The sequence below is a fragment of the Haematobia irritans genome, chromosome 3 (genome assembly GCF_050003625.1).
Source record: "Haematobia irritans isolate KBUSLIRL chromosome 3, ASM5000362v1, whole genome shotgun sequence".
Lineage (NCBI taxonomy): Eukaryota > Metazoa > Arthropoda > Insecta > Diptera > Muscidae > Haematobia > Haematobia irritans.
This window is the reverse complement of record NC_134399.1, coordinates 24972263-24999480: the sequence shown is the minus strand read 5'-3', so window position 1 is coordinate 24999480 and position 27218 is coordinate 24972263. Positions and strand designations below refer to the sequence as shown.

The following is a 27218-nucleotide window of genomic DNA, read 5'->3' as shown; positions in this document are numbered from 1 at the left end:
GCCCACTTAATGATTTTCAAAACTCAACAAAACTCAATACAATACAGACACAGCCACAGAGATCCACCAAACAGATTCGAAATGAAAACGTGTTATTGGTTCCCAAACAAACAAAGCCCCAACAGCAAATGAAACGTGCAACCAAGATTTATTTGAAGTTTTTGATACATTTGCTACTCACCCAAAATGGGGGCCAAAAAGAAAAGAGGACAAATATCCACAGACGAAATTCCCCAAGTAATGAATTTGATGGGTGAGCTGTTTTTTTTCTATCTGGGCTGCTGCTATTGTTTTTTTTTTTTTTGGAATTTCTTCTGTATCTTTAGCTGATGGCTGCAGCAGTATTTACTTTATTTATGGTCTATGCTGTGTGATTTGTGGCATTCACTTTGACTGAAAAATAAAACAGGTTTCTATTTTTATCACTATGGTGGATTTCGAAAGAGATTATTTTGGTTAGCCTCTAAAGTGAAAATAGATACAGCTCTTTTGCACTTGGTGTAACTTGATGTGTGTATGTGTGTGTTTTCCAATTTCCATAATTTTTTCCGCTAGGTGCAAATATATCTTTGTGGTTTTATACAATTTTTTCTTTATTTTTGAAGTATGACTATAGTAGGTTTTCTGCGGTTTCTTTCCATCCATCCATCCATCCATCCTAGAAATTAAGGTAAATTGGTTAAAGGTAATTGGTGGGAATATATGCAATAAGAACTGATTGATAATATCATACTGTGAGAATATTTTCTTATATACAGTGAAACCTCTCAAGATGGGAAACTATGAAAAGCGTATAACTTTCAAAGGTGGTGCTATATTGTCACATTAAAATTTACCTCTGATTAGTGGACATCTTTCAAATGTGGACAGAAATTAGAAGAACGTGGGTATCCACTTTTCAGAGGTTTCACTGTAGTTTCTTAGGAGGCAATTGAAATAATTTTCCCAGGGCACAGCACATTGAAATTTGCCTTAGGCTAAGCTTGGGATGCTAAAGTCAAAAGTTCGAAGATACCAACCGTCGATCCTAATGTTCATGTACCCAGCAAAAAAATTGGAAGTTCTTCCAAAGGCACAACTTTAAAAGCACTTCCAAAAGATTCACTCCCAACGATGTTCTTTATTTTAACTACCCAGGAAGTTCTTTTCATTCAATTTTTTATAACATGCTTTTTTCATACTTTTAATGGGTAATTTTAACTCTTTTTGTTTCAAATGTTGTTCACATGTTGTTTCAACAGAGTAAGAATTCATAAAATGGTACAAATCATTTAAATTTTGTCGAAAAAATGCTAAATCCAATCTGAAAAAATTGTGAATTTTTAAAAATATTTGAGGTCAAGCGTTTCCAACAAGCGTTAGAATCCATTAAAAATTATAAAAAATTATAAAAATTATTTATTTGACAAATTATCACAGAATTTTTTAATTTACTTCCAAAACATTGAATTCGAATCACGCCTAAAAAAGTGATGCAAATTCAGTGCAACGACTGTTGAAATGGAGGACTTCCGTCCTATGACAAGCCCATGTTAAATTCATCGCTTCTGCGTCAATCTTGCACCACTTTCGGATCCAAAAAGAACATTTTCAATACTTTTTTGGCGACGCTTTTTTTGGCGACGCTTTTTTTGCTGGGTACACAAAGGGAGAATATGATAACAGCGAATATGTTTCAAGATTAAAGATTATAATTAGGAAAAATACTGTTTTTCATATGTTTGGGTGTAAAAATTACATGTTTGGAACTCAAATTTTTTAACACAATATTTTTATGTAAAGTTCATAAACTAACATAATATGTTTGTGACATATATGTTAATATGTTAGAACATATTGTGTTTGGGACACAAAATTTTTGTAAATATAATATGTTTGGATGCAAACATATATAAATTTAGAAATAGCCTATAAAAATATATGTGTTTTGAAAGAGAGGCCTAGAGTGTATGCTGGAAGTAAAAGAATGGAAGTAACCAATTGGCGCCTTAAAAACATATATACACAATGAAAATTTCATTAAAATTTTTTTCTACCAGTGTATGCCTAAGGTAAAACATAATATGTTTGAACAATACAAACAATATTTTGTTTGGACCAATCCTGAAAATATATATGCTTGAAGCAAAATGTGATTTTATTGAGGGTGCACAAAGTCGACTTTTGTATTTTTTTCAAATTTCGAAAAGTTAACCTTTGAAAAAGTTAACTTCGATTTTTTTTAATTATGAAAAATTTTCGAGTTTTTCATATATCGAAGAAATTGATATTAAATTTTTTAAAATTTTGAAATTTTTCGATATTTGGAATTATTGAAAATCAGGCTTTTGCACCCCGAATTTCGTGTTTTTGATGAGATGTCAAGACAGAAAGATTCACATCTAATTCTGTTCGAATTTTCAATTTTTATTCCTTAAAAAAAAAAACCTTGACTTTTTCGAAAAGTCTATATCCCGACCTTTGAAAAAGTAAAATTTGCATATTTTTAAATTTTAAAAAAGTTTCGATTTTTTTTATAAATTGAAGAAGTTGATAAAAGATTTTTTTTTTTAATTTGAAAAAGTTTGCTGAGAGATGTCAAGACAGAAGGATTCACATCTAATTCTGTTCGAATTTTCGATTTTTATTCCTTAAAAACAAACCTTGACTTTTTCGAAAAGTCTATATCCCGACCTTTGAAAATGTAAAATTTTATTTTTTTTTAAATTTAAAAAAGTTTATAGTTTTTTTATGAATTGAAGAAAGTGATAAAGGATTTTTTTTTTAATTTGAAAAAGTTTACTTTCGAATTTTTTGATTCGATTATTGAAAATCACTTCGATTTTTAAAAATTCTGGAAAATTTTCAAGTTTTTCATACACAGAAACAAATATCACCAAAATATTCCCAATTAAAAAGTTGATTGAAGTTGAAAACTTTTTAACCTCTTAATCAAACTAGAAAAATTTAGTCAATTAAGTCAATGATTGACATTTTAAATTTTCAATTAAAAAATTAATTGATACAATTAACTTTTTAATCAAACTCGGAAGAGTAAGACACTTAATTCTGGATATTTTTTTTTAAATCTTAATTAAAAGAAATTGAAACTATGAAATTTTAAATCAAACTAAAAATTATTAAAAATAGTTATAGAAACTCATTGAAATATACTATAGCGATTAAAAATAGTTTCGTTTTTAATTAAAAAATTAATTGAATTTTGCTATTGAAATCAATGAATTTTTTAATGAAAAAATTTTTTGATACCCAATTAAATATGTGATTGATACTATCATTTTCATGATTGAAGGCATTTTAATAAAAAAATTAATTGAATCAATTAATTTTGTGATTGAAACTGAAAAAAATTTTTGTGTGTATATTGAAGAAGTTGATATTCGATTTTTTTTAATTTCCATTTTTTTCGAATTTTGCAATTATTGAAAAAACGACATTTTACACCTCGAATTGCGACTTTTTGATGAGTTGTCAACACAGTAGGATCCACATCTAATTCTATTCGACGTTTCGATTTTTTTTCTTAAAAGACCTTGGCTTTTTTCGAAAACTCAAAACTAGACCTTTTTCTCGAAAAGACTGAAATTCGATTTAAAAATAAAAAGTTCAAAAAGTTTGGAGTTTTTCATAAACTAAAAAAGGGTGACATTCGATTTTTTTAAAATTTGAAAAATTTAGATTTTGTTAATATTGTAAGCAGGCTTTTTACGAATTTTGCAATTATTGAAAAAAAAAACGGAATTTTACACCCCGAATTGCGACTTTTTGATGACTTGTCAACACAGTAGGATCCACATCTAATTCTATTCGACGTTTCGATTTTTTTCTTAAAACCCCTTGACTTTTTTCGAAAACTCAAAACTAGACCTTTTTCTCGAAAAGACTGAAATTCGATTTAAAAATAAAAATTTCAAAAAGTTTGCGAGTTTTTCATAAACTAAAAAAGGGTGACATTCGATTTTTTTTAAATTTGTAAATTTAGTTTTTGTTATTAAAGTTTTTGCGCCGCGAATTTCGATTTTTTTCGAGTTGACAACACAGAAGGATTCACATCTAATTCTATTCCACTTTTAGATATATTTTTTCTTCACTTTTTTCGAAAAGACAACATATAGGCATTTGAAAAAGTTAAATTTAAATTTTTAAACTTTTTTAAAAAATGTCGAGTTTTTCATAAAATGAAAAAGTTGGCATTCGATTTATTAAAATTTTGATAAGTTGACTTTCGAATTTTGCAATTGCTCAACATAAATGGAATGGAGCCACAGTGGTGTTATGGTTAGCACGCCTTGCATACATAGGGTCGTGAGTTCAACCCCAGTTTCAACCGAACACCAAAAAAATGTTTAAGTGGTGACATTTCTGAGTGTTACAAAGCTTATCTAATACCACAGAAAAAAAATGTCATCCGGATCGAAATTCCAGACAATCGAAATTCCCTTTTAATGTAATGTATTTTCTTTAGGAGCAACGATTGTCTTTAATACGTTTTATTTGTTAAAAAAAAAAAAATGCGTCAAAAGAAAACGTTGCTTGTCTAAAATTTCGGTCCTAAGAAAAGAAAACTCTTCTTTCAGTGTCAGACAACATTTTTGTTATATTTTCCTTATAATTATTATGATTTAATTATAAAAAAAAATGAATTGCCAAATTTGAATTTCTAAAATTTTCAACCGTTACAAATTAAAATATTTTTTGTATAACAATTTAAAATTAATTTGTATCTGTTAATTGTGAATTATATATCGATAAAAATTAATGTGTAAAAACGAATAGCGATGCATCCTCGGAAGTACAAACCCAAGAATTACTTCACTTGCACTTCGACTACCAACTGGTGAGCCACCTATATTTAATAAAGGATTACTTACACTTGAAATATCCTGTGTTTTTCTTCTTTTACCCGCGTATAATATCTCTAATACGGAGATTTTGTACCACATAGGAATTCAAGTCGCTTTCCCCACAACTCCACATTGATATTGGTGGGTCATTTCATTCCTAAAGGGTGATACGGTCAAAATTTGGTCAATATAAACTTGACGTATTTCTTCATTTTGAAGGTGTGTGTGTGTAGAATGTTGCTCCTATTTTGATTTTGGAATTCACTCTTCAGTTGTCAAAATGTCGTCCAAGCAAGATGAGTAGCGTATCAAAATTTTGCTCGCGCATCGCGAAAATCCGAGCTACTCGCACGCAAAGCTAGCAAAGTCGCTAAAAGTTGCCAAATCAACCATTACAAATGTAATTAAAATGTTTGGGGAACGTTTGTCGACAGCCAGGAAGTCTGGATCGGGGGGAAATCGAAAACCGGAAGCCGCTGAGACGACAAAGAGAGTTGCCGGTAGTTTCAAGCGAAACCCTAACCTCTCTCTCCGAGATGCCGCAAATAAGCTGGGTGTATCGTCTACAACCGTGCATCGAGCCAAAAAACGAGCCGGACTATCGACTTACAAGAAGGTAGAGACTCCAAATCGCGATGATAAACAAAATACGACGGCCAAAGCGCGATCCCGGAGGCTGTACGACGATGCTGACGAAGTTTGACTGCGTGGTAATGGACGACGAAACCTACGTCAAAGACGACTACAATCAGCTTCCGGGACAGGAGTTTTATACGGCAAAAGGAAGGGGAAAGGTAGCAGATATTTTCAAGCACATAAAACTGTCAAAGTTCGCAAAGAAACATCTGGTTTGGCAAGCCATCTGTGCCTGCGGCTTGAAAAGCAGCATTTTCATAGCTTCCGGGACTGTCAACCAAGAAATTTACGTGAAAGAGTGTTTGAATAAACGTCTGCTGCCTTTCCTGAAGAAACACGGTTGTTCCGTACTGTTTTGGTCGGATTTGGCATCTTGCCATTACGGTAAAAAGGCCATGGAGTGGTACGCCGCTAACAACGTGCAGGTGGTTTCCAAGGACAAGAACCCTCCCAACACGCCAGAGCTCCGCCCAATTGAGAAACACTGGGCTATTGTCAAGCGGAACCTAAAGAAGACCAAAAAAAAACTGCTAAGGACACCGTTTGGACTCGGCATTAAGAAGGAGGCCCCTTGTGAATGAGCTTAAAATATAATCGGACAGCGATCATTGATAAGAAAAGTATCACAATGGACTGAATAATCTAAGTGAGCCTGACATATCGGGCTGCCACTATACCTAAACTAACCTAGCATGAAAGGGTCCACATCCAAATCTGTCCGACTTTTCTTACAAGCCGTTTTTTCTTCTTCTTAAAAGTCGATTAATAGATTTTTTTCACCGATTCAAAAATCGAGTAATTGACTTTCTTCAAAATCCATTTTCAACAGTAAATAAAAAATGATCTTACAGTCGAATAATCGATCTTCACATAGGTTAATATTCGGTCTCAGAAAACAAAAAACATGTTTTCCCCAATAAGGTGAAGAAGTGGAAACGGAATTTCCAAAATTGTAAAATGCTAATGAAATCTAGAATTTTCAAAAATTTTGGAAAAGAAAACCCCTTTCCCTTTCCTTAAATTTGGGGAAATAAAAAGAAAACAAAAACCCTTTCCTTAAATTTTGAGAAATGTCCAATCGTCTATTGCACAAGAAAAATTCTTGGAAATTGTCTATTTTATGGTATGTTCGAATTATAACCAATCTACCATAACTTTACACTCTCTCTTGCAAACCCTTCACTTGATGTCAACTCCACTTTCGGTAGACAGTGGGGAGGGAAAAGACAAAAACATTTTTATCATCCCAAATAGATTTCCCATATAATTACCAAAATCTCCCGTAAAATATCACATAAAGATGCTAATTAAAGAATTGTTGTATGACAATGAAGTAAACATTGCTTCGTTGTTTTTATTTCTGTTTACATAAGAAAATAAATAATATAGACTCCTATAGAAGCTAACATAATTTAACATAAATAATGAGATATCACTTTATTATAAACAATTTCTAATCATAATGTTTTTTCCCATTTCTATTTGCAGGATTTCAATGAACAATGCCCTTATTCGTTGTCACCAGTTAGCACGAAAAGTCAAAAACTATTAAGATCGCCTAGGAAAGCCACAAGAAAAATATCACGCATTCCTTTTAAAGTAAGTATTTTAATATTTATTACGAATAAATTACAAAATATTACAGAATAGAAGAACCAGCCTGCTTTGCTGGACCCACTACATGTGTGTTACATTGGGCAAATATTTGACAGAAATCACAAAAGATTTCCTCGACCCTGTCAACCCAGCAAAGTTCTCATTGGGTTTATATAACATCACGATAAGAGTCTTCCAAAAATTATATCCAGATAACAGGTTGGCTGATAAGTCCCCGGTCTGACACATAGATGGCATCGCTAGTATTAAATGCATATTATTTTTATATAGTACCAACCTTCAAAAGATTCGTGTCAAAATTTGACGTCTGCAAGTCAATTAGTTTGTGAGATAGAGCGTCTTTTGTGAAGCAACTTTTGTTATTGCGAAAAAAATGGAAAAAAGGGATTTCGTGTTTTGATAAAATACTGTTTTCTGAAGGGAAAAAATACGGTGGAAGCAAAAACTTGGCTTGATGAGTTTCCAGACTCTGCCCCATGGAAATCAACAATAATTGATTGGTACACACAAAAAAATTTTTTTCTGGTTCAATCACGAAATTAATTGATCCAATTAATTTTTTTAATTGAAATGTCTTCAATCACAGAAATGATAGTATCAATTAAAGAATTAATTGAAGGTCAATTAAAAAATTAATTGATCCAATTAAAAAATTAATTGATACTATTAATTTTTGCGATTGATTTTTGTTTCAATTAAAAAAATTTGTTGAATCAATTAAATTTTTAATTGAATATTTTTTAAAACTCAATTAAAATTTTAATTGGAAAAATTTCCGTGAAATTTTTTTCTGTGTATGCAAAATTCAAGCGTGATGAAATGAGCACGGAGGACGGTGAACGCCCGAAAGAGGTGGTTATCGACGAAAACATCAAAAAAAAATCCACAAAATGATTTTGATTTTGATAAAATGAAGTTGATCGAGATAGCAGCAGCCTTAAAGATATCAAAGGAATGTGTTGGTCATATCATTCATCAATATTTGGATATGCGGAAGCTCTGTGCAAAATGAGCGCCGCGCGAGCTCGCATTTGTCCAAAAACAACAACGTGTTGATGATTCTGAGCGGTCTTTGCAGCTGTTAACTCGTAATACACCCGAGTTTTTCCGTCGATATGTAACAATGGATGAAACATGGCTCCATCACTACACTCCTGAGTCCAATCGACAGTCGGCTGAGTGGACAGCGACCGGTGAACCGTCTCCAAAGCGTGGAAAGACTCAAAAGTCCGCTGGCAAAGTAATGGCCTCTGTTTTTTGGGATGCGCATGGAATAATTTTTATGGATTATTTTGAGAAGGGAAAAACCATCAACAGTGACTATTATATGGCGTTATTGGAGCGTTTGAAAGTCGAAATCGCGGCAAAACGGCCCCATATGAAGAAGAAAAAAGTGTTGTTCCACCAAGACAACGCACCGTGCCACAAGTCATTGAGAACGATGGCAAACATTTATGAATTGGGCTTCGAATTGCTTCCCCACCCACCGCATTCTCCAGATCTGGCCCCAGCAACTTTTTCCTGTTCTCAGACCAATCAAAAGGATGCTCGCAAGAAAAAATTTGGCTGCAATGAAGAGGTGATCGCCGAAACTGAGGACTATTTTGAGGCAAAACCGAAGGAGTACTACCAAAATGGTATCAAAAAAGTGGAAGGTCGTTATAATCGTTGTATCGCTCTTGGAGGGAACTATGTTGAATAATAAAAACTAATTTTGACAATAAAATGTGTTTTTCTTTGTTAGACCGGGGACTTATCAGCCAACCTGTTATTTCGAAAATGGTCCAGGAAAAAAAGTTGGACACTCATTTTGGTCAAATATTTGCCTAGAGTAACCATACCCTTAGCAAGACATAGTTTCACTTTGATTGTCACAAAGTTCAATTTAATTGGATTAACCATAGCAAAAAATTCATGAAAATGCGTTATAAAATCAAATATGACTTTTATATTAAATTTTCGAAATAATAAAATGTCTTTATAGAGTCACTGTTTCCCCGGCTGGGAATTGAATGCGGCAATTTCGTGATGCAAGGCTATCAAATTTCCACTATGTTTGGTCATTTCTCTACTACTGCCATATAGATATAGACATCTTTGGTTAAAAATCTGTTCCTAATTTTTGATTTAACAAAAAAAATATTTTATTTACGATTTATGAATATAGAGAATATTGTGCCTTTTACCAATTTCTAATTCGTTTTTTTCCTTTTCTTTTTTAAGGTTTTGGATGCTCCCGAGTTACAAGATGATTTCTATTTAAATTTAGTGGACTGGTCATCACAAAATGTTTTAGCTGTTGGCTTAGGTAGTTGTGTTTACCTATGGAGTGCCTGCACAAGTCAAGTACGTTTTATATTTATTTCCGTAATTAGTTGGACAGACAGATTGGATTGTCTGTCGTCAGCCATCTATTGTTCGGCAGCATTCACTGTACTGTCTTCTATTTACTTTGGCAATAGATGGTTTGCAAATTTTTATTTAAACATTTGCTAATCTAATATTGTCGCTTCTTAATTGGAATCTTTTTTTTTAAAGCTTCTTTTATTTAAAATAGACTTTATTTATATTTATTTTTTTTTGTCTCCATATTAATTTGCAGGTAACACGTTTATGTGACCTTAGTCCTGACCCTGATTCTAATACGGTAACTTCAGTTTCTTGGAATGAACGTGGTAATTTGGTAGCGGTTGGTACACATCAAGGTTATGTTACCGTATGGGATGTGGCAGCTAGTAAACAGGTATGTTAATAAATAAAAACTAATTTCAAATATATAAAATAATAATAATCTTAAAAGGTATATTAGAAACTCTACTACTTCGGCCCGGTTGCCACAGTTGGTAGAATTCTACCAAAAATGGTAGATTTAGTACTTTTTGATAGATTGGTAGAATTTTTGATGTTTTGGTAGATTTTGGGAAACATTCCTCTTCAATTTTCTATAGAAATAAAATTTTGGAAAAATTTTCTATAGAAATACAATTTTGGAAAATTTTTCTTTAGAAATAAAATTTTGGATAATTTTTCTTTAGAAATAAAATTTGGAAAAAATTTCTATAGAAATAAAATTTTGGAAAATTTTTCAATAGAAATAAAATTTTGGAAAAATTGTCTATAGAAATAAATTTTTGACTTAATTTTCTATAGAAACAAAAATTTTGACAATTTTTTTTTAGAAACAAACATTTTGACAAAATTTTATTTCTATAGAAAATTTTGTTTCTATTCTATAGAATTCGTACTAGGTTTTCAGTCATAAGGATATCTGATCAAGACTTCTGCATTATATAGGAATGTCGACTACCAGACAAAGTGGGCATATTCTCTGCTGAATTGGCTGCTATTGCATCTACTGAGTAGCCATATATTTAGGTTATGTTGGGAGGCAGTGAAAACACTTAGAGAAGCTTTGATATGTTTTTTTGATATGCGTTTTTGTTTTGGAACCGTTTTTTGATATGTTTTTTTGTTTTGGAACCGTTTTTTGGTATGTTTTTTTGTTTTGGAACCGTTTTTTATATGTTTTTTTGTTTTGGAACCGGGCTCCAGGTCAACTTGGCAGAATATTAATCTGTACCGACAGCCTTAGTGTGTTAAAAGCCATTCAGCCAACAAGGCTCAAGTTTTCGACCACTTAATGTTCCACGCCTCTCAAGCTGGCATTGTAATGTGGATACCTTCCCACGTCGATATAAGCGGTAATGAATACGCGGACGAGATTGCAAAGACATCGTTGAATTCGCATGAAATTGTCACTCCACCTTGCTTCCACAATGTTATAACAATATCTTTTTTGTCCAAAAAGGCCTTCATTAACACTCAGAACTGGTGTTTCTTAGATTGATAGACTCTACTGTAAATAGATCTAGCTACAACTCCCGCCTTAGTAGATCGGAATGCATATTTCTTGCTCTTCTTAGGGTGAATAAAGCGCTTTTCAATATACAACACTGTTATGATCAAACTGAACCCGCCAAATGTAGTTTTTGTGACGATTACCTCTCTGTGAAACATATTATTTCCGATTGTCCATCATCCGGAATAAATAAACCTATTAAGAACATCCTTGACTGCTCTTTGAAAGTAATGATCCCGAAAATACGACAATCCCTTAGTTTTCATGGAATCTCAAACATCTAAACTTACATAAGTAAAATTTAAACCAATAATTCAACTATACAACAGGCACAAATGATCTGTTTTATACGGTGCCTTTTAATTATATTTTATAAATTTATTTTATGAAATATATCTTGTAAATAAATTTCAATTCAATTCAAACATAAATAACATTTTGGAAAATTAATCTTTAGAAATAAAATTTTGGAAACATTTTCTATAGAAATAAAATTTTGGAAAATTTCTATTTAGAAATAAAATTTTGGAAACATTTTCTATAGAAATAATAAAACTTTGGAAACTTTTTCTTTAGAAATAAAATTTCGACAAAATTTTCTCTCTCAATCAAAGCAATAAGATATAAAATGTGGACAAAATTTTCTATAGAAATTTTTGATTTCAGTTTAAAACCATGCGTTGACTAAACTACAAGGGTAATAGAGGAAAAGTATGATTGTCAATTTTTTTTTTGGGATTTTTTTTTAAATTTGGTTGAATTTTTTGTGGTAAAATATTTTTCAAATTTTGATAGATTAGTTTTGGTACGAGTGGCAACTGCGCTCTACAGTAATTTGAAATTTCATTTCCACCCCCAAATTTTGTATTTAAATATATACAGAAATCATGACCATGAAAATTCATTTCAGACAATACTCTGTAAAATTTATCTCATGCGATATAAATAGAAGGAGGGAGAAATGTAGCATGAAGTAAAGAATTTTAAAGATCCTAAAAGTATGCTTTAAATTATTTAACAATACGATGAACACTAATCATAAACTCATCCATTTGAAGGGAGTGAGTTTATTGTCCTCATATTCTCAAGCATGATTGTTCGGCAAAATTTGAAATCCAAACATTTCGATTTGATTCGAAAAACAAAATTTACGATTTTAATATGCACCAAATCTAACGAATCTAGTAGTTGTCCAAACGACCATCGGTCCTCCATATCCCAGCAATAATGTTTAGCCGAAAGGGCAACAAAAGAATTTTCTTTTTGGATCGAATCAGAAACAATCAATTTTACATGGACTTGTCATAGGGCGATAGTCATATTTTTAAGTCTACGCTGAATTGATTTCGTATTAAGCCTCTAATGCCCAAGCCCGAGGTTCTTCGTTAAAATGGGAAGCTTTTAGTAGAAAGCAGCTAGAGAAAGCAAAATGGGTGAAATAAGACCAAACTTGGTGAAAACTCTACAAGAGACTTTGTAGCATATACTGAATTTTCTTCGTTTTCTTGTTTTTTGGGTTCACAAACCTTGATTATTTTGTAGCGCTGGATCTCGCGCTCTAGATTATGTATATCAACCCTTACGTTCCTGGGTGGTGGTTGTGCATCCATGAGATGGTGGTTTGGATGATTACTGCGATAACAACCCAGGAGATACTGCTTTGACAACATGTAGTTGTGTCTTCGCACAGGGATGATCTTTGTCTCCACATAAAGGTGATCCAGGGTTGTGCTGCGGAGACACCCAGTCGCAGTTCTAAGGGCAGCGTTCTGACAGGTTTGAATGTTATTCCACTGCGTATAACTAGTCTGCGGTGTCCACACTGGCGCTGCATAGTTTACCACTGACCGGTCAATTGCCTTATAGGTAGTTAACAAGGTTTCTTTGTCCGCACCCCAAGTACTGCCGGCAAGTGACTTGAGGATCTTGTTTCTACCACGGAGCTTATTACAAATTACAGTGGCATGGGCAGACGACCTGAAAAGGCTGTCGAATGTGACCCCAAGAATCTTGGGGTCGTGGTCGGAATTATTTCGCCATCGACACTAATATTGAACTGCCTGCGCTCTTCTGCCGTCCATGTAGTGAATAGTGTGGCTGAGGATTTGGTGGGGGATATCCTCAAGTTTCTCGCAGTGAAATAACTGGTAAGATTAGCTAAGTAGACATTTAAACGATTGCAGATGTCATCAACATTGGGCCCAGATGCCAAGATTGTACAGTCATCCGCATATGATACAATCTCGACGCCGTCAGGTGGGCGTGGAATCGAGGACAGGTAGAGGTTAAACAGTGCCGGAGATATCACCCCACCCTGGGGAACTCCCTGTTTAACTCTACGGGGTTTTGACTTTTTGTCCCTGAATTCCACGTACGACTGGCGTCCACACATATAATTCAGCACCCAACGTTTCACTCCTGCCGGTAGGGACGTATTTTCGATGTCCTCAAATAATGTAGCATGGTTGACCGTATCGAATGCTTTCGATAGGTCAAGCGCCACGAGGACCGTCCTATGACACGGCCTGGGCTGATTAAGTTCCTTATTGATATGCCCATTGGTGAATAAAATATAGTGATTGGCTCAGACTGGTTATCCGTCCGTCCGTTCGTTGATTACTATATGGACTCGCAATTCGCACGGAAAAGAATTTTTTTTGTTGTCTTCTATCACGAAATTAATTGATCTAATTGATTTTTAATAGAAACTTTTTCGATCACAACAATGATGGTATCACCAATGGCAATTCAAAAATTGTTCTTTGAAAAAAAATAAAAATATATTTTTTGATTGGTTTTTGTTTTAATTATAAAATTGTTGAACCTGCGTATGTGTTTTTTTTTTTTTTGATTTCTTATTATTTTTTGCGACATTCAAATGTTAAAAATTATATTCTTCAATTAAAACGACCAAATAGCATATTTGCTAAGACTTTGACCAAAAAAAAGTTAATCGGAATTGAAAAAAAAAAATAATGAAGGATATATATTTTTTTTTGTATTGTAGTAAAATGAACTCCGTTGAATACCAAATTATTGAGAGTATCGAATATTGAATATTGGACGTAAACTACTTAAAAATTGTCATGAATATGATATTGTCATGGTATTTAGCTTAATGAGATTTTCGCACCAATACGAAAGCTAACGAATTTTAATTAAATTCGTCTAGGTGTCTACAATGAGAGGTTAATTCTAATGTGACGATTTGAGAGTTATATTCTATTCTAAGATTTAATTATTTGTTATATTCTAAGATTTAAACTTTTTTACTTCGTTATATAGTTAATTAATTTCCAACATTTTTTTTTTTTAATTTCAGATCAATAGATTAATTGGACATTCTGCCCGGGTAGGTGCCCTAGCCTGGAACAATGACATTCTCTCGAGTGGATCACGTGATCGTCTTATAATACAAAGAGATACACGAACACCGGCCCAACAATCCGAACGTCGTTTGGTGGGTCATCGACAAGAGGTTTGTGGTCTTAAATGGTCTCCTGATAATCAATATTTGGCCAGTGGTGGCAATGACAATCGCCTTTATGTATGGAATCAACATTCATTGAATCCTGTACAATCATACACGGAACATATGGCTGCGGTTAAGGCCATAGCTTGGTCACCTCACCATCATGGCCTATTGGCCAGTGGTGGTGGTACTGCTGATCGTTGTATACGTTTTTGGAATACACTCACCGGTCAACCTATGCAATGTGTGGATACTGGTTCACAAGTTTGCAATTTAGCATGGTCCAAACACTCATCCGAATTGGTATCGACACATGGTTATTCCCAGAATCAAATATTGGTGTGGAAATATCCATCATTGACACAAGTGGCAAAACTGACGGGTCATTCATATCGTGTCTTGTATTTGGCTTTAAGTCCCGATGGAGAGGCAATAGTGACGGGAGCTGGCGATGAGACATTGAGATTTTGGAATGTCTTTAGTAAAGCCCGGAGTCAAAAGGAGAATAAATCTGTATTGAATTTATTTACAAATATTAGATAAATGTCCACATCCCAAATCCACAACCGCCCCTCATCACCTGAGATGAAAAATTAGCTACCTACAAAATTAAGGCAATTACTGAAGATGAAACAAAAAATCAACATTATTTTGATTGATATAATTATATAGTATATAAATTATTGCTTAATTGTAAGCATTTTTTTCTATAATTTTTCATTAGAATCTTAACTTATGAAACAAAAGAAAAAGGAAAACAAAAATCTATCATTCTCATCTTGCTAATTCGTAATAAAATCATGCAATCATTCAACCAAAATGTCCCAATACACTTGATGCAGCAGTGTCTGCAAATCACCAAAAATGTTTATTAAGAAAATATGCAAAGATGTTAAGAAAATTAAAAAAAAGCCTGATCTAATCTAATTGTTCAAATTGTTTTTCATTATATTTTTTGCAAATATTTTCTTAATTTTTTTCTTGTCTGAGTTTTTAAAGACTTTTATTATATCTTGATATTGTTTAAAATTTTCGAAAAAATATAGGATTTTCATTTTTTATATATATTTTTTGAAACATATAGTTTTTTGATTTGTTTTTTATTTTGAAATTTTCAAAAAAGAAATGTTTGAATTTTTTCTATTTTTAAGCTTAGATCCAATTGATTTGTATTGAAAATTTTCTCTCTCGCTATTTTCTAATGAAAAAAAATTGCAATTTTTAGAAACCAACCAATTATTCACTCATACATTTATAATGTGTGTATATAGTCTTGATTATATCGCTTCTAGTTTATAGTTTAGAAAAATCAAATTATTATTTGTTTTTTTTTTATAATTTTATTTTTATATATTCATATATATTTACTTAAAATTTAATCGTACCCTGCAATATTCCTGCTATTTCGTTTTGCAAAGGCTAGGTTTATGGCTAGGTGTTCATTTTCCATTTCCATTTCTCTTTCTCTGTCTATTTTTCTACTCTTCTAATAGAATTTGATGTATAAATTTGAATTTTTTTTCATACATTGGTAATTTTCCTCTCTTTCTTTAAAGGGGAAGATAATTACCCCCCAAAAAAAAGAATATTTCAATGAAATGAATTAAATTTTGGTATATGCTAAATTTTTACTTTAAAATTTGAATCGTAATTGTAATTAAATAAGGTTTAATGGCTCCCCTATCTAGGTATGATTAATGTCTGAATGAAATATAAAACAAATAAATTTGTTGTAAAATTTATAATCTATATTTAAAAAAAAATTAACGTGCAAAATATCTAACAATAATAACTATATGTTATGATGTAAAAATTAAAAAAAAAAAAAATCAAAAAAATATATTTACAATTTAAAGAAATTGATGCAATTGTAGATAAGTGTTTTATTAACAAGTACATATATACGGACTTAAGTTCGACCTTTGAAAACCCGTCGTTGGGTTACTTGAAAATATATAGAATTTCAGGTGGACTTGATGTGACAGATATACTGCCAAGCAAACATATGATAGCAACACATGGACATCGGGAGACTTAACACACATGGGGGCTATACCAAAACTTGGACCGATCCACACCATATTCGCTACAAATATTTACAGACCTAAAATACCTCTAGATTTTGAATTTCAGGAAAATTAGATAAAAAAACAAGTATATACGGCCGTAAGTTCGGCCAGGCCGAATCCTATGTACCATCCACCATGGATTGTGTAGAAACTTCTACTAAATACTGTCATCCACAATCGAATTACTTGGGTTGCGGTAACAATTGCCGATGACAAGGTATCTTAAAGCTTCTTAACATCGTCTTCTAAATTGTAAGTTAGTCCTTGAGGGGTATATATTAAACAAAAAAGACAGATTAACAGGTTGGCTGATAAGTCCCCGGTCTAACAAAGAAAAACACATTTTTTTTTGTCAAAATTCGTTTTTATTATTCAACATAATTCCCTTCAAGAGCAATACAACGATTATAACGACCTTCCAATGTTTTGATACCATTTTGGTAGTACTCCTTCGGTTTTGCCTCAAAATAGGCCTCAGTTTCGGCGATCACCTCTTCATTGCAGCCAATTTTTTTCCCTGCGAGCATCCTTTTGAGGTCTGAGAACAAGAAAAAGTCGCTGGGGGCCAGATCTGGAGAATACGGTGGGTGGGGAAGCAATTCGAAGCCCAATTCATGAATTTTTCCCTGCGAGCATCCTTTTGAGGTCTGAGAACAAGAAAAAGTCGCTGGGGGCCAGATCTGGAGAATACGGTGGGTGGGGAAGCAATTCGAAGCCCAATTCATGAGTTTTTGCCATCGTTCTCAATGACTTGTGGCACGGTACGTTGTCATGGTGGAACAACACTTTTTTCTTCTTCATATGGGGCCGTTTTGTCGCGATTTCGACCTTCAAACGCTCCAATAACGCCATATAATAGTCACTGTTGATGGTTTTTCCCTTCTCAAGATAATCGATAAAAATTATTCCATGCGCATCCCAAAAAACAGAGGCCATTACTTTGCCAGCGGACTTTTGAGTCTTTCCACGCTTCGGAGACGGTTCACCGGTCGCTGTCCACTCAGCCGACTGTCGATTGGACTCCGGAGTGTAGTGATGGAGCCATGTTTCATCCATTGTCACATATCGACGGAAAAACTCGGATGTATTACGAGTTAACAGCTGCAAACACCGCTTTTTTGGCGATTTGGACCAATTTTTGTGTGATTGGCCATCGGCTATATATAACTATAGACCGATATGGATCAATTTTTGCATGGTTGTTAGAGACCATATACTAACACCACGTACCAAATTTCAACCAGATCGGATGTATTTTGCTCCTTCCAAAGGCTCCGGAGGTCAAATCTGGGGATCGGTTTATAAGGGGGCTATATATAATTATGAACCGATATGGACCAATTTTTCATGGTTATTAGAGACCATCCTTCAAGAGGTTCTGGAGGTCAAATCTGGAGATCGGTTTATATAGGGGGCTATATATAATTATGGACCGATATGGACCAATTTTTGCATGGTTGTTAGAGACAATATACTAACATCACGTACCAAATTTCAATCGGATCGGATGAATTTTGCTCCTTCAAGAGGCTCCGGAGGTCAAATCTGGGGATCGGTTTATATGGGGAGCAAAATATAAAATTATCAACCGATATGGACCAATTTTTGCTTGGTTATTAGAGACAATATACTAACACCACGTACCAAATTTCAACCGCATCGAATGAAGTCTGCTCCTCCAAGGGGCTCCGGAGGTTTGCATGGTTATTAGAGACAATATAGTAACACCACGTACCAAATTTCAACCGGATCGGATGAATTTTGCTCCTTCAAGAGGCTCCGGAGGTCAAATCTGGGGATCGGTTTTTATAGGGGGCTATATATAATTATGGGCCGATATGGACCAATTTTTGCATGGTTGTTAGAGACCATATACTTAGATCACGTACCAAATTTCGATCAAATCGGATGAAATTTGCTCCTTCAAGAGGCTCTGGAGGTCAAATCTGGGGATCGGTTTATATGGGGGCTATACGTAAACGTGGTCCGATATGGCCCATTTGCAATACCATCAATAACAACTACTTATGCCAAGTTTCAAGTCGACAGCTTGTTTCCTTCGGAAGTTAGCGTGATTTCAACAGACGGACGGACGGACATGCTTAGATCGAATCAGAATTTCACCACGACCCAGAATATATATACTTTATGGGGTCTTAGAGCAATATTTCGATGTGTTACAAACGGAATGAGAAAGTTAATATACCCCCATCCTATCTATGGTGGAGGGTATAAAAACAGACTTTTAATTTTAGGAAGAGTCGATTTTCGCCCTTCCGGCATTTCAGAAAAGTCGTATTTCGACATTTTAATTTTTTTTAATAGACTTTTAAATATTGCGATCATTGTAAAGTTGACTTTTGAAGTCACGACTATCAGCTTTTTGATATATTTTTATCACAAAAAGGCTTAATCATATTCTCCTTGTAATTCATATTCGACAATTTCGTTAAAGTTGGATTAGTCGATTTTAGTCACTACAAAAATCGATTAGAAGTTTGACAGAATTTTCAAAAAAAAAAAAAAAAACAAATCGAAAGTTGATTTCGAAGATAGGAAAAAGTAGATTTTGACCTTTTGTTGACAAAACGTCGATTTTTGGCTTGTATCACTATCCCATATTCGATGTTTTCTTTATAATTGGATTAATCAATTTTGGTAACTAGAAAAGGTCGTTTATTAGATTGAACTTGATTTTACAAAAATTCAAAAATCGATTTTGAAAATTGCAAACTGTCGTCTTCGACTTTTTATACCCACCACCATAGAATGGTGACGGGGGTATAATAAGTTTGTCATTCCGTTTGTAACACATCGAAATATCGATTTCCGACTATATAAAGTATATATATTCTTGATCAGGGAGAAATTCTAAGACGATATAACGATGTCCGTCTGTCCGTCTGTCTGTCTGTCTGTCTGTTGTAATCACGCTACAGTCTTCAATAATAAAGCAATCGTGCTGAAATTTTGCACAAATTCGTCTTTTGTCTGCAGGCAGGTCAAGTTCGAAGATGGGCTATATCGGTCCAGGTTTTGATATAGTCCCCATATAGACCGATCTCCCGATTTTACTTCTTGGGCTTATAGAAACCGCAGTTTTTATTCAATTTACCTGAAATTGGAAATCTAGAGGTATTGTAGGACCACAAATGCGTGTGCCAAAAATGGTGAGTATCGGTCCATGTTTTGGTATAGCGCCCATATAGACCGATCTCCCGATTTTACTTCTTGGGCTTATAGAAACCGCAGTTTTTATTCAATTTACCTGAAATTGGAAATCTAGAGGTATTGTAGGACCACAAATGCGTGTGCCAAAAATTGTGAGTATCGGTCCATATTTTGGTATAGCCCCATATAGACCGATCTCCCGATTTTACTTCTTGGGCTTATAGAAACCGCAGTTTTTATTCAATTTACCTGAAATTGGAAATCTAGGGGTATTGTAGGACCACAAATACGTATGCCAAAAATTGTGAGTATCGGTCCATGTTTTGGTATGGTCCCCATATAAAACGACCTCCCGATTTGGGGTCTTGGGCTTACAGAAACCGTAGTTTTTATCCAATTTGTCTGAAATTGAAAATCTGGAGGTATTTTAGGACCATAAAGAGGTGTGCCGAAAATGGTGAGTATCGGTCCATATTTTGGTATCGTCCCCATATAGACCGATTTCCCGATTTTACTTCTTGGGCTTCTAGAATCCGAAGTTTTTATCCTATTTGCCTGAAATTGGAATTCTAGAGGTATTTTCGGGTCATAATGAGGTGTGCCGAAAACGGTGAGTATCGGTCCATATTTTAGTATAGCCCCCATAAGAACGATCTCCCGATTTAACTCCTTGGGTTTCCAGAAACCGTAGTTTTTATCTGATTTGCCTGAAATTGTAAATATTCTGGTATTTTAGGCTCACAAAAACGTGTTTCGGATTAAGTTTTTATCGGTCCGTTTGGTAATGCACACTTACAAGAGATGTTAATGATTCCTCTAAAACTCAAACAAAAATGGTTCTTATAAATCCAGAATCTGATATAGTCCTCATAGGTGAAATCTTTAAATTTATCTTCGGGAAGTGTCCTCAAGTCCTCAAGCCCTCCTGAAATTTCAAAGGAATCCCTAATATTTGGTTCATGGTGGTGGGTATTTAAGATTCGGCCCGGCCGAACTTAGTGCTGTATATACTTGTTTTGACAAAAAGTCGATTAGTTGAAAAATCCATTTTTCGCTTTTGTATCCCTATCTCAGGTATCGATAAATATGGTGAACAGTGAAATTCCTCTCGAACTCTTGCAGACTGTATTTTAGTCACCTTTGTGTGCCTAGATTAGGTCCAGACATAGCTAAAACGTCTCTACCAGAGGGTGTGAGAAGTTAGGTCTTGAATTATGTGTGCCTTTTTTTATGAAAAGCAAAATTTGTTTGCTAGAGGTGTGTACCATAAAGCTTATTACCAAGTTCACGTTTTTGCACGAAAATACATTATAAAAAAATATTATTACCAAGTTCACGTTTTTGCACGAAAATACATTATAAAAAAATATTTGTGAAATTTTTGCGGAAAAATGTCGCTCCAAAGTACTGAGTTTAACAAGAGAAAACATTAACATCATGCTACGGCAACATTGTCTAATTTCGTGCGAAAAAATAGCCTGGCACATTATTTCACATGCGAAAAATGACTGTCTGTTGGCCATTTATGCATTTAGTATTTATACTTTTGCTATGCGTGTTAATGAAAAAATAATTTAAACTTAGTGATGAAGAAAACAAGTAAGTAAAGTAGAAAGTCGGGCGGGGCCGACTATATCATACCCTAAACCACCCCTACAGAATTAGTAAACATAAGCATTTGTGGAGTATCATTGGTATAGGTTTTGAGGAACATAAAGGGGGGTACATGTTTATGGGTGTCTTGTCACAATCTGAGCAGAAATGTTTAATATTATAAGCTATAGTTTATTTTGCACCAAAAGAGTTAATATGCCACTAATATTGAGTCTGTTATTAAAAAAGAGGAAATCGGTCAATTAGTTGTGGGTAATAAATTCAAACTTCTGCAAATAGGGCAATAGATTTATGTAAGAGCTACATGTAAGTCTAAATACGATCAGCTAGTACATCAAAATTTGAAATTTGAATAACATAGGTTAATAATTAAGAGTATTATGGCCAAATATGACAAAATCGAGCGATGCATATATATGGGACCTATATCTAAATCTGAACCAATTTGTATAATATTTTGCAGGTATGATTGATACCACAGAAGGTCACTTTGTGTAAAATTTGAGTACGATCAGTTAATAAATGAGGCCCCTATGGTCAAAAATAAGGTTATTAGGGACAAATTTTCAAAATCGGGCGATACATATATATGGGAGCTATATCTAAATTTGAACCGATTTCGATGACATTTTGCACATACAGTTAGTGCTATAGAAGATTACATTTAGCCAACCTTGGTTACGATCGGTTGATAAATAAGGGTTTTACGGCCAAATTTGGCAAAATCGGGCGATACACATATATGGGAGCTATATCTAAATCTGAACCGATTTCGATGAAATTTCGCACATACAGTTAGAGCTATAGAAGATTACATTTAGCTAACTTGGAGTACGATCGGTTGGTAAATAAAGGTTTTACGGCCAAAAGTGACCAAATCGGGCGATACATATATATGGGAGCTATATCTAAATCTGACCCGATTTCGATGAAATTGCGCACATACAGTTAGAGGTAGAAGATTATATTTAGCCAACTTTGAGTACTATCGGTTGATAAATAAAGGTTTTACGGCCAAATTTGGCAAAATCGGGCGACACATATATGGGAGCTATATCTAAATCTGAACCGATTTCGATTTTTTTTGGCACATATTGTCAGTACCGTAACAGATTAGAGTAAGCCAAGTTTGAGTAAAATCACTTAATAACTAAGGTTTTTATGGCCAAATTTGGGAAAATCGGGCGATACATATATATGGGAGCTATATCTAAATCTGAACCGATTTCGATGAAATTTGGCAGACTTAAAGGGTGATGAAAAAGTTTACTATGTGCAAAATTTGATGACGATCGGTTTGTAAAAAAGCGCAACGTGACTCCATTTGTCGAAATCGGGCGATACATATATATGACAGCTATATCTAAATTTGATCCGATTTCTTCCAAATTCAATAGCGTTCGTCTTTGTGCCCAAAAAACAACCTGTACCAAATTTCATCCAAATCGGTTAATAATTGCGACCGGAATCCTGTGAACAACAAATACGGACGGACGGACACCAAGCGCTAGATCGACTCGGGAGGTGATTCTGAGTCGATCGGTATATATTTTATGGGGTCTAAAGTCAATATTTCTGGTAGGCACATTTTTTGGCGATCAAACTTTTTATACCCTGACCACTATGTGGTTTAGGGTATAACAAGTATATACGGCCGTAAGTTCGGCCAGGCCGAAGCTTATGTACCCTCCATCATGGATTGCGTAGAAACTTCTTCTAAACACTGCATTCCACAATCGAATTACTTAAGTTGCGATGGCAAGGTATCTTAAAACCTCCTAACACCATCTTCTAAATTGTATGTAAGTCCATATGAGGTATATAAAGGGTGATTCTTTTGAGGTTAGGATTTTCATGCATTAGTATTTGACAGATCACGTGGGATTTCAGACATGGTGTCAAAGAGAAAGATGCTCAGTATGCTTTGACATTTCATCATGAATAGACTTACTAACGAGCAACGCTTGCAAATCATTGAATTTTATTACCAAAATCAGTGTTCGGTTCGAAATGTGTTTCGCGCTTTACGTCCGATTTATGGTCTACATAATCGACCAAGTGAGCAAACAATTAATGCGATTGTGACCAAGTTTCGCACTCAGTTTACTTTATTGGACATTAAACCAACCACACGAATGCGTACAGTGCGTACAGAAGAGAATATTGCGTCTGTTTCTGAGAGTGTTGCTGAAGACCGTGAAATGTCGATTCGTCGCCGTTCGCAGCAATTGGGTTTGTGTTATTCGACCACATGGAAGATTTTACGCAAAGATCTTGGTGTAAAACCGTATAAAATACAGCTCGTGCAAGAACTGAAGCCGAACGATCTGCCACAACGTCGAATTTTCAGTGAATGGGCCCTAGAAAAGTTGGCAGAAAATCCGCTTTTTTATCGACAAATTTTGTTCAGCGATGAGGCTCATTTCTGGTTGAATGGCTACGTAAATAAGCAAAATTGCCGCATTTGGAGTGAAGAGCAACCAGAAGCCGTTCAAGAACTGCCCATGCATCCCGAAAAATGCACTGTTTGGTGTGGTTTGTACGCTGGTGGAATCATTGGACCGTATTTTTTCAAAGATGCTGTTGGACGCAACGTTACGGTGAATGGCGATCGCTATCGTTCGATGCTAACAAACTTTTTGTTGCCAAAAATGGAAGAACTGAACTTGGTTGACATGTGGTTTCAACAAGATGGCGCTACATGCCACACAGCTCGCGATTCTATGGCCATTTTGAGGGAAAACTTCGGAGAACAATTCATCTCAAGAAATGGACCGGTAAGTTGGCCACCAAGATCATGCGATTTGACGCCTTTAGACTATTTTTTGTGGGGCTACGTCAAGTCTAAAGTCTACAGAAATAAACCAGCAACTATTCCAGCTTTGGAAGACAACATTTCCGAAGAAATTCGGGCTATTCCGGCCGAAATGCTCGAAAAAGTTGCCCAAAATTGGACTTTCCGAATGGACCACCTAAGACGCAGCCGCGGTCAACATTTAAATGAAATTATCTTCAAAAAGTAAATGTCATGGACCAATCTAACGTTTCAAATAAAGAACCGATGAGATTTTGCAAATTTTATGCGTTTTTTAAAAAAAAAAAGTTATCAAGCTCTTAACAAATCACCCTTTATTAAATCAAAAAAGATCGATCCAATACGTATATAATTCAGTTTGACAAAGTAGACATAAAATTTTGACAAAATTTTCTACAGAAATAAAAATTTAACAAAATTTTCTATAGAAATAAAATTTTCACAAAATTTTCTATAGAAAGAAAAATTCGACAAAAATTTCTACGGATATAAAATTTTAACAAAATTTTCTATAGAAACAAACTTTTGACAAAATTTTCTATAGAAATAAAATCTTGGTAGATTATTTTTGGCTCAAGTGGCAACCATGATTATGAACCGAATAAAATTTGAACAAAATTTTCTATAGAAATAAAATTTTGACAAAATTTTCTATAGAAATACAATTTTCTATAGAAATAAAATTTTGGCAATGATGAAAATTTTATTATGAACGGAATAAAATTTTGACAAAATTTTCTATAGAAATAAAATTTTGACAAAATTTTCTATAGAAATAAAATTTTTGTCGATTATTTTTGGCTCTAGTGGCAACCATGATTATGAACCGATATGGACCAATTTTTGTGTGATTGGACAAATTTTGGTATGGTCCTTAGCGACCATATACTAACACCACGTTCCTAATTTGAACCGGATCGGATGAATTTTGCTCCTCCAAGAGGCTCCGGAGGTCAAATCTGGAGAACGTTTTATATGGGGCCTATATATAATTATGGACCGTTATGGACCAATTCTGGCACGGTTGTTAAAGATCATATACTAACACCATGTTCCAAATTACAACCGGATTGGATGAAATTTGCTTCTCTTGGAGACTTCGCAAGCCAAATCTGGGGATCGGTTTATATGGGGGCTATATATAATTATGAACCGATGTGGACCAATTTTTGCATGGTTGTTAGAGACCATATACCAATATCATGTACCAAAGTTCAGGCAGATCGGATGAAATTTGCTTCTCTTTGAGGCTTCGCAAGCCAAATCTGGGGATCGGTTTATATGGGGGCTATATATAATTATGGACCGATGTGGACCAATTTTAGCATGGTTGTTAGAGACTATATACCAACACCATGTACCAAATTTCAGCCGGATCGGATGAAATATGCTTCTGTTAGAGGCTCCACAAGCCAAATCTGAGGGTCCCTTTATATGGGGGCTATACGTAAAAGTGGACCGATATGACCCATTTTCAATACCATCCGACCTACATCGATAACAACTACTTGTGTCAAGTTTCAAGTCGATAGCTTGTTTCGTTCGGAAGTTAGCGTGATTTCAACAGACGGACAAACGGACGGACGGACGGACATGCTTAGATCGACTCAGAATTTCACCACGACCCAGAATATATATACTTTATGGGGTCTTAGAGTAATATTTCGATGTGTTACAAACGGAATGACAAAGTTAATATACCCCCATCCTACACTGAAAAAAGAGCATACTCGGTTGCAAAGATTTTGCCTTTACTTTAAAAAATTTGGTATTGATTCCGAGCCAAAGAAGCGGAGAATACAAGTAAGGATACTTTTAAGACACAATTCTCTTTTAAATTTAGGTTTTGTGTACTTGCTTCTAGGAAACAAATTTTAATTTTTCGCTTTCTCAGCTTTCTTCTTCATATGCTATCAAAGTCCTTTAAAAACGAGTTAACGGCAACTTTATTTTCTAAATTAAGACTCGACTTCCAGTAGAAATTATGCTATGTTTGAAGTAAAAAACTTCCTTGAAATAAAGTTTTGAAAAACATGTCCTATATTTGAACGATTTTTTGCTTTGTAGTCAAGATGCAAAAAGACAACAAATTTAAAGACAATTTCATTAAATTTAAAGAATTTTTCTGAATTATTAAAGTCAAGTTGACCTTAGCCTTATAAATTTTTTCTTTCATGTTAAGATACATTTTTAAGTCAAATCACTTAATTATAAGTACAATACGACTTCATTGAAAAGTTTATCGACTTTTGGAGAAGGAAAATAACTTTATTTTAGAGAAATGCGTCTTCTATGCTAAGCAAATTTTGTATTCGTATTTTAAAGACATGAAATCTTTGACCTCACGACAATATTTTTTTCAGTGTATGATGGAGGGTATAAAAATAAGATATGTGACAAGACCGAGAACAATATAAAATAGAAAAGTGACGCTTTTTATTTCGTATTGGCCGTTTTATATTGCTTGTAGTTAGATGAACATAATATTACGACTTTGCTGCGGAATAATTTTTCACTAATATGATCTTAGTACTAGGCTTAACAAAGTTAAGCTCAGTTTTAAATGGCGGCAATGCCGTTATGACAAGTGTTTCTTAAGTTTCTTGCGAAAATTCTTATTACTTGTCAATAATACAGTTTTTCCATTTATTACTAATTTAAAGTAAAATGTCGTTAACAAAGACTCAAGTTTATTTGGCACAAATAGTAAAAATCGATAACAACGTATCACGGAATTTTCGTTAACAAATGTAAAAATGTATTTCTAACGGGTATCGGAAATTTCGTTAGAGGTACATACAGGTCTTTAAAGATAACAAATGGTCGATAACATTACCCCATTGTCAAAGTTTATGAAAGAAACAGGTTGGAACATAGGTGTATAATAGGCTCTCGTTCCCAACAAGATTATCAAGTCATTGTCAAGTTTTTTTTTAATCAAATTATGAAGTAATCAACAAATGTGACTATTGTACATCTTAAAGAGTTAATTTGTTTACCATTAAAGATTTGTTATCACATCATTCATATCTCCTAGTCAACAATAGGCATTTGAAAATAAAAGCTCTGCTAAAATTAATGTCAACTTATGTTTGAAAATCAGCTGTGAAATATCAACCTG

At 34.1% G+C, this 27218-nt stretch overlaps 1 protein-coding gene across 1 annotated transcript in view; it reads left to right on the top strand.

Annotated features, from left to right (window-relative positions):
- fzr (fizzy and cell division cycle 20 related) overlaps positions 1–16287 on the top strand; it is a 69146-nt gene extending 52859 nt beyond the window's left edge. The window contains exons 4-7 of the mRNA XM_075299370.1: positions 6969–7079; positions 9321–9443; positions 9700–9840; positions 14279–16287. Of these exons, the coding sequence (XP_075155485.1) occupies positions 6969–7079; positions 9321–9443; positions 9700–9840; positions 14279–14971 (1068 nt within the window). The 3' untranslated portion in view covers positions 14972–16287. The remainder of the gene's footprint in view (positions 1–6968; positions 7080–9320; positions 9444–9699; positions 9841–14278) is intronic.
- The last annotated feature ends 10931 nt before the right edge of the window (positions 16288–27218 follow it).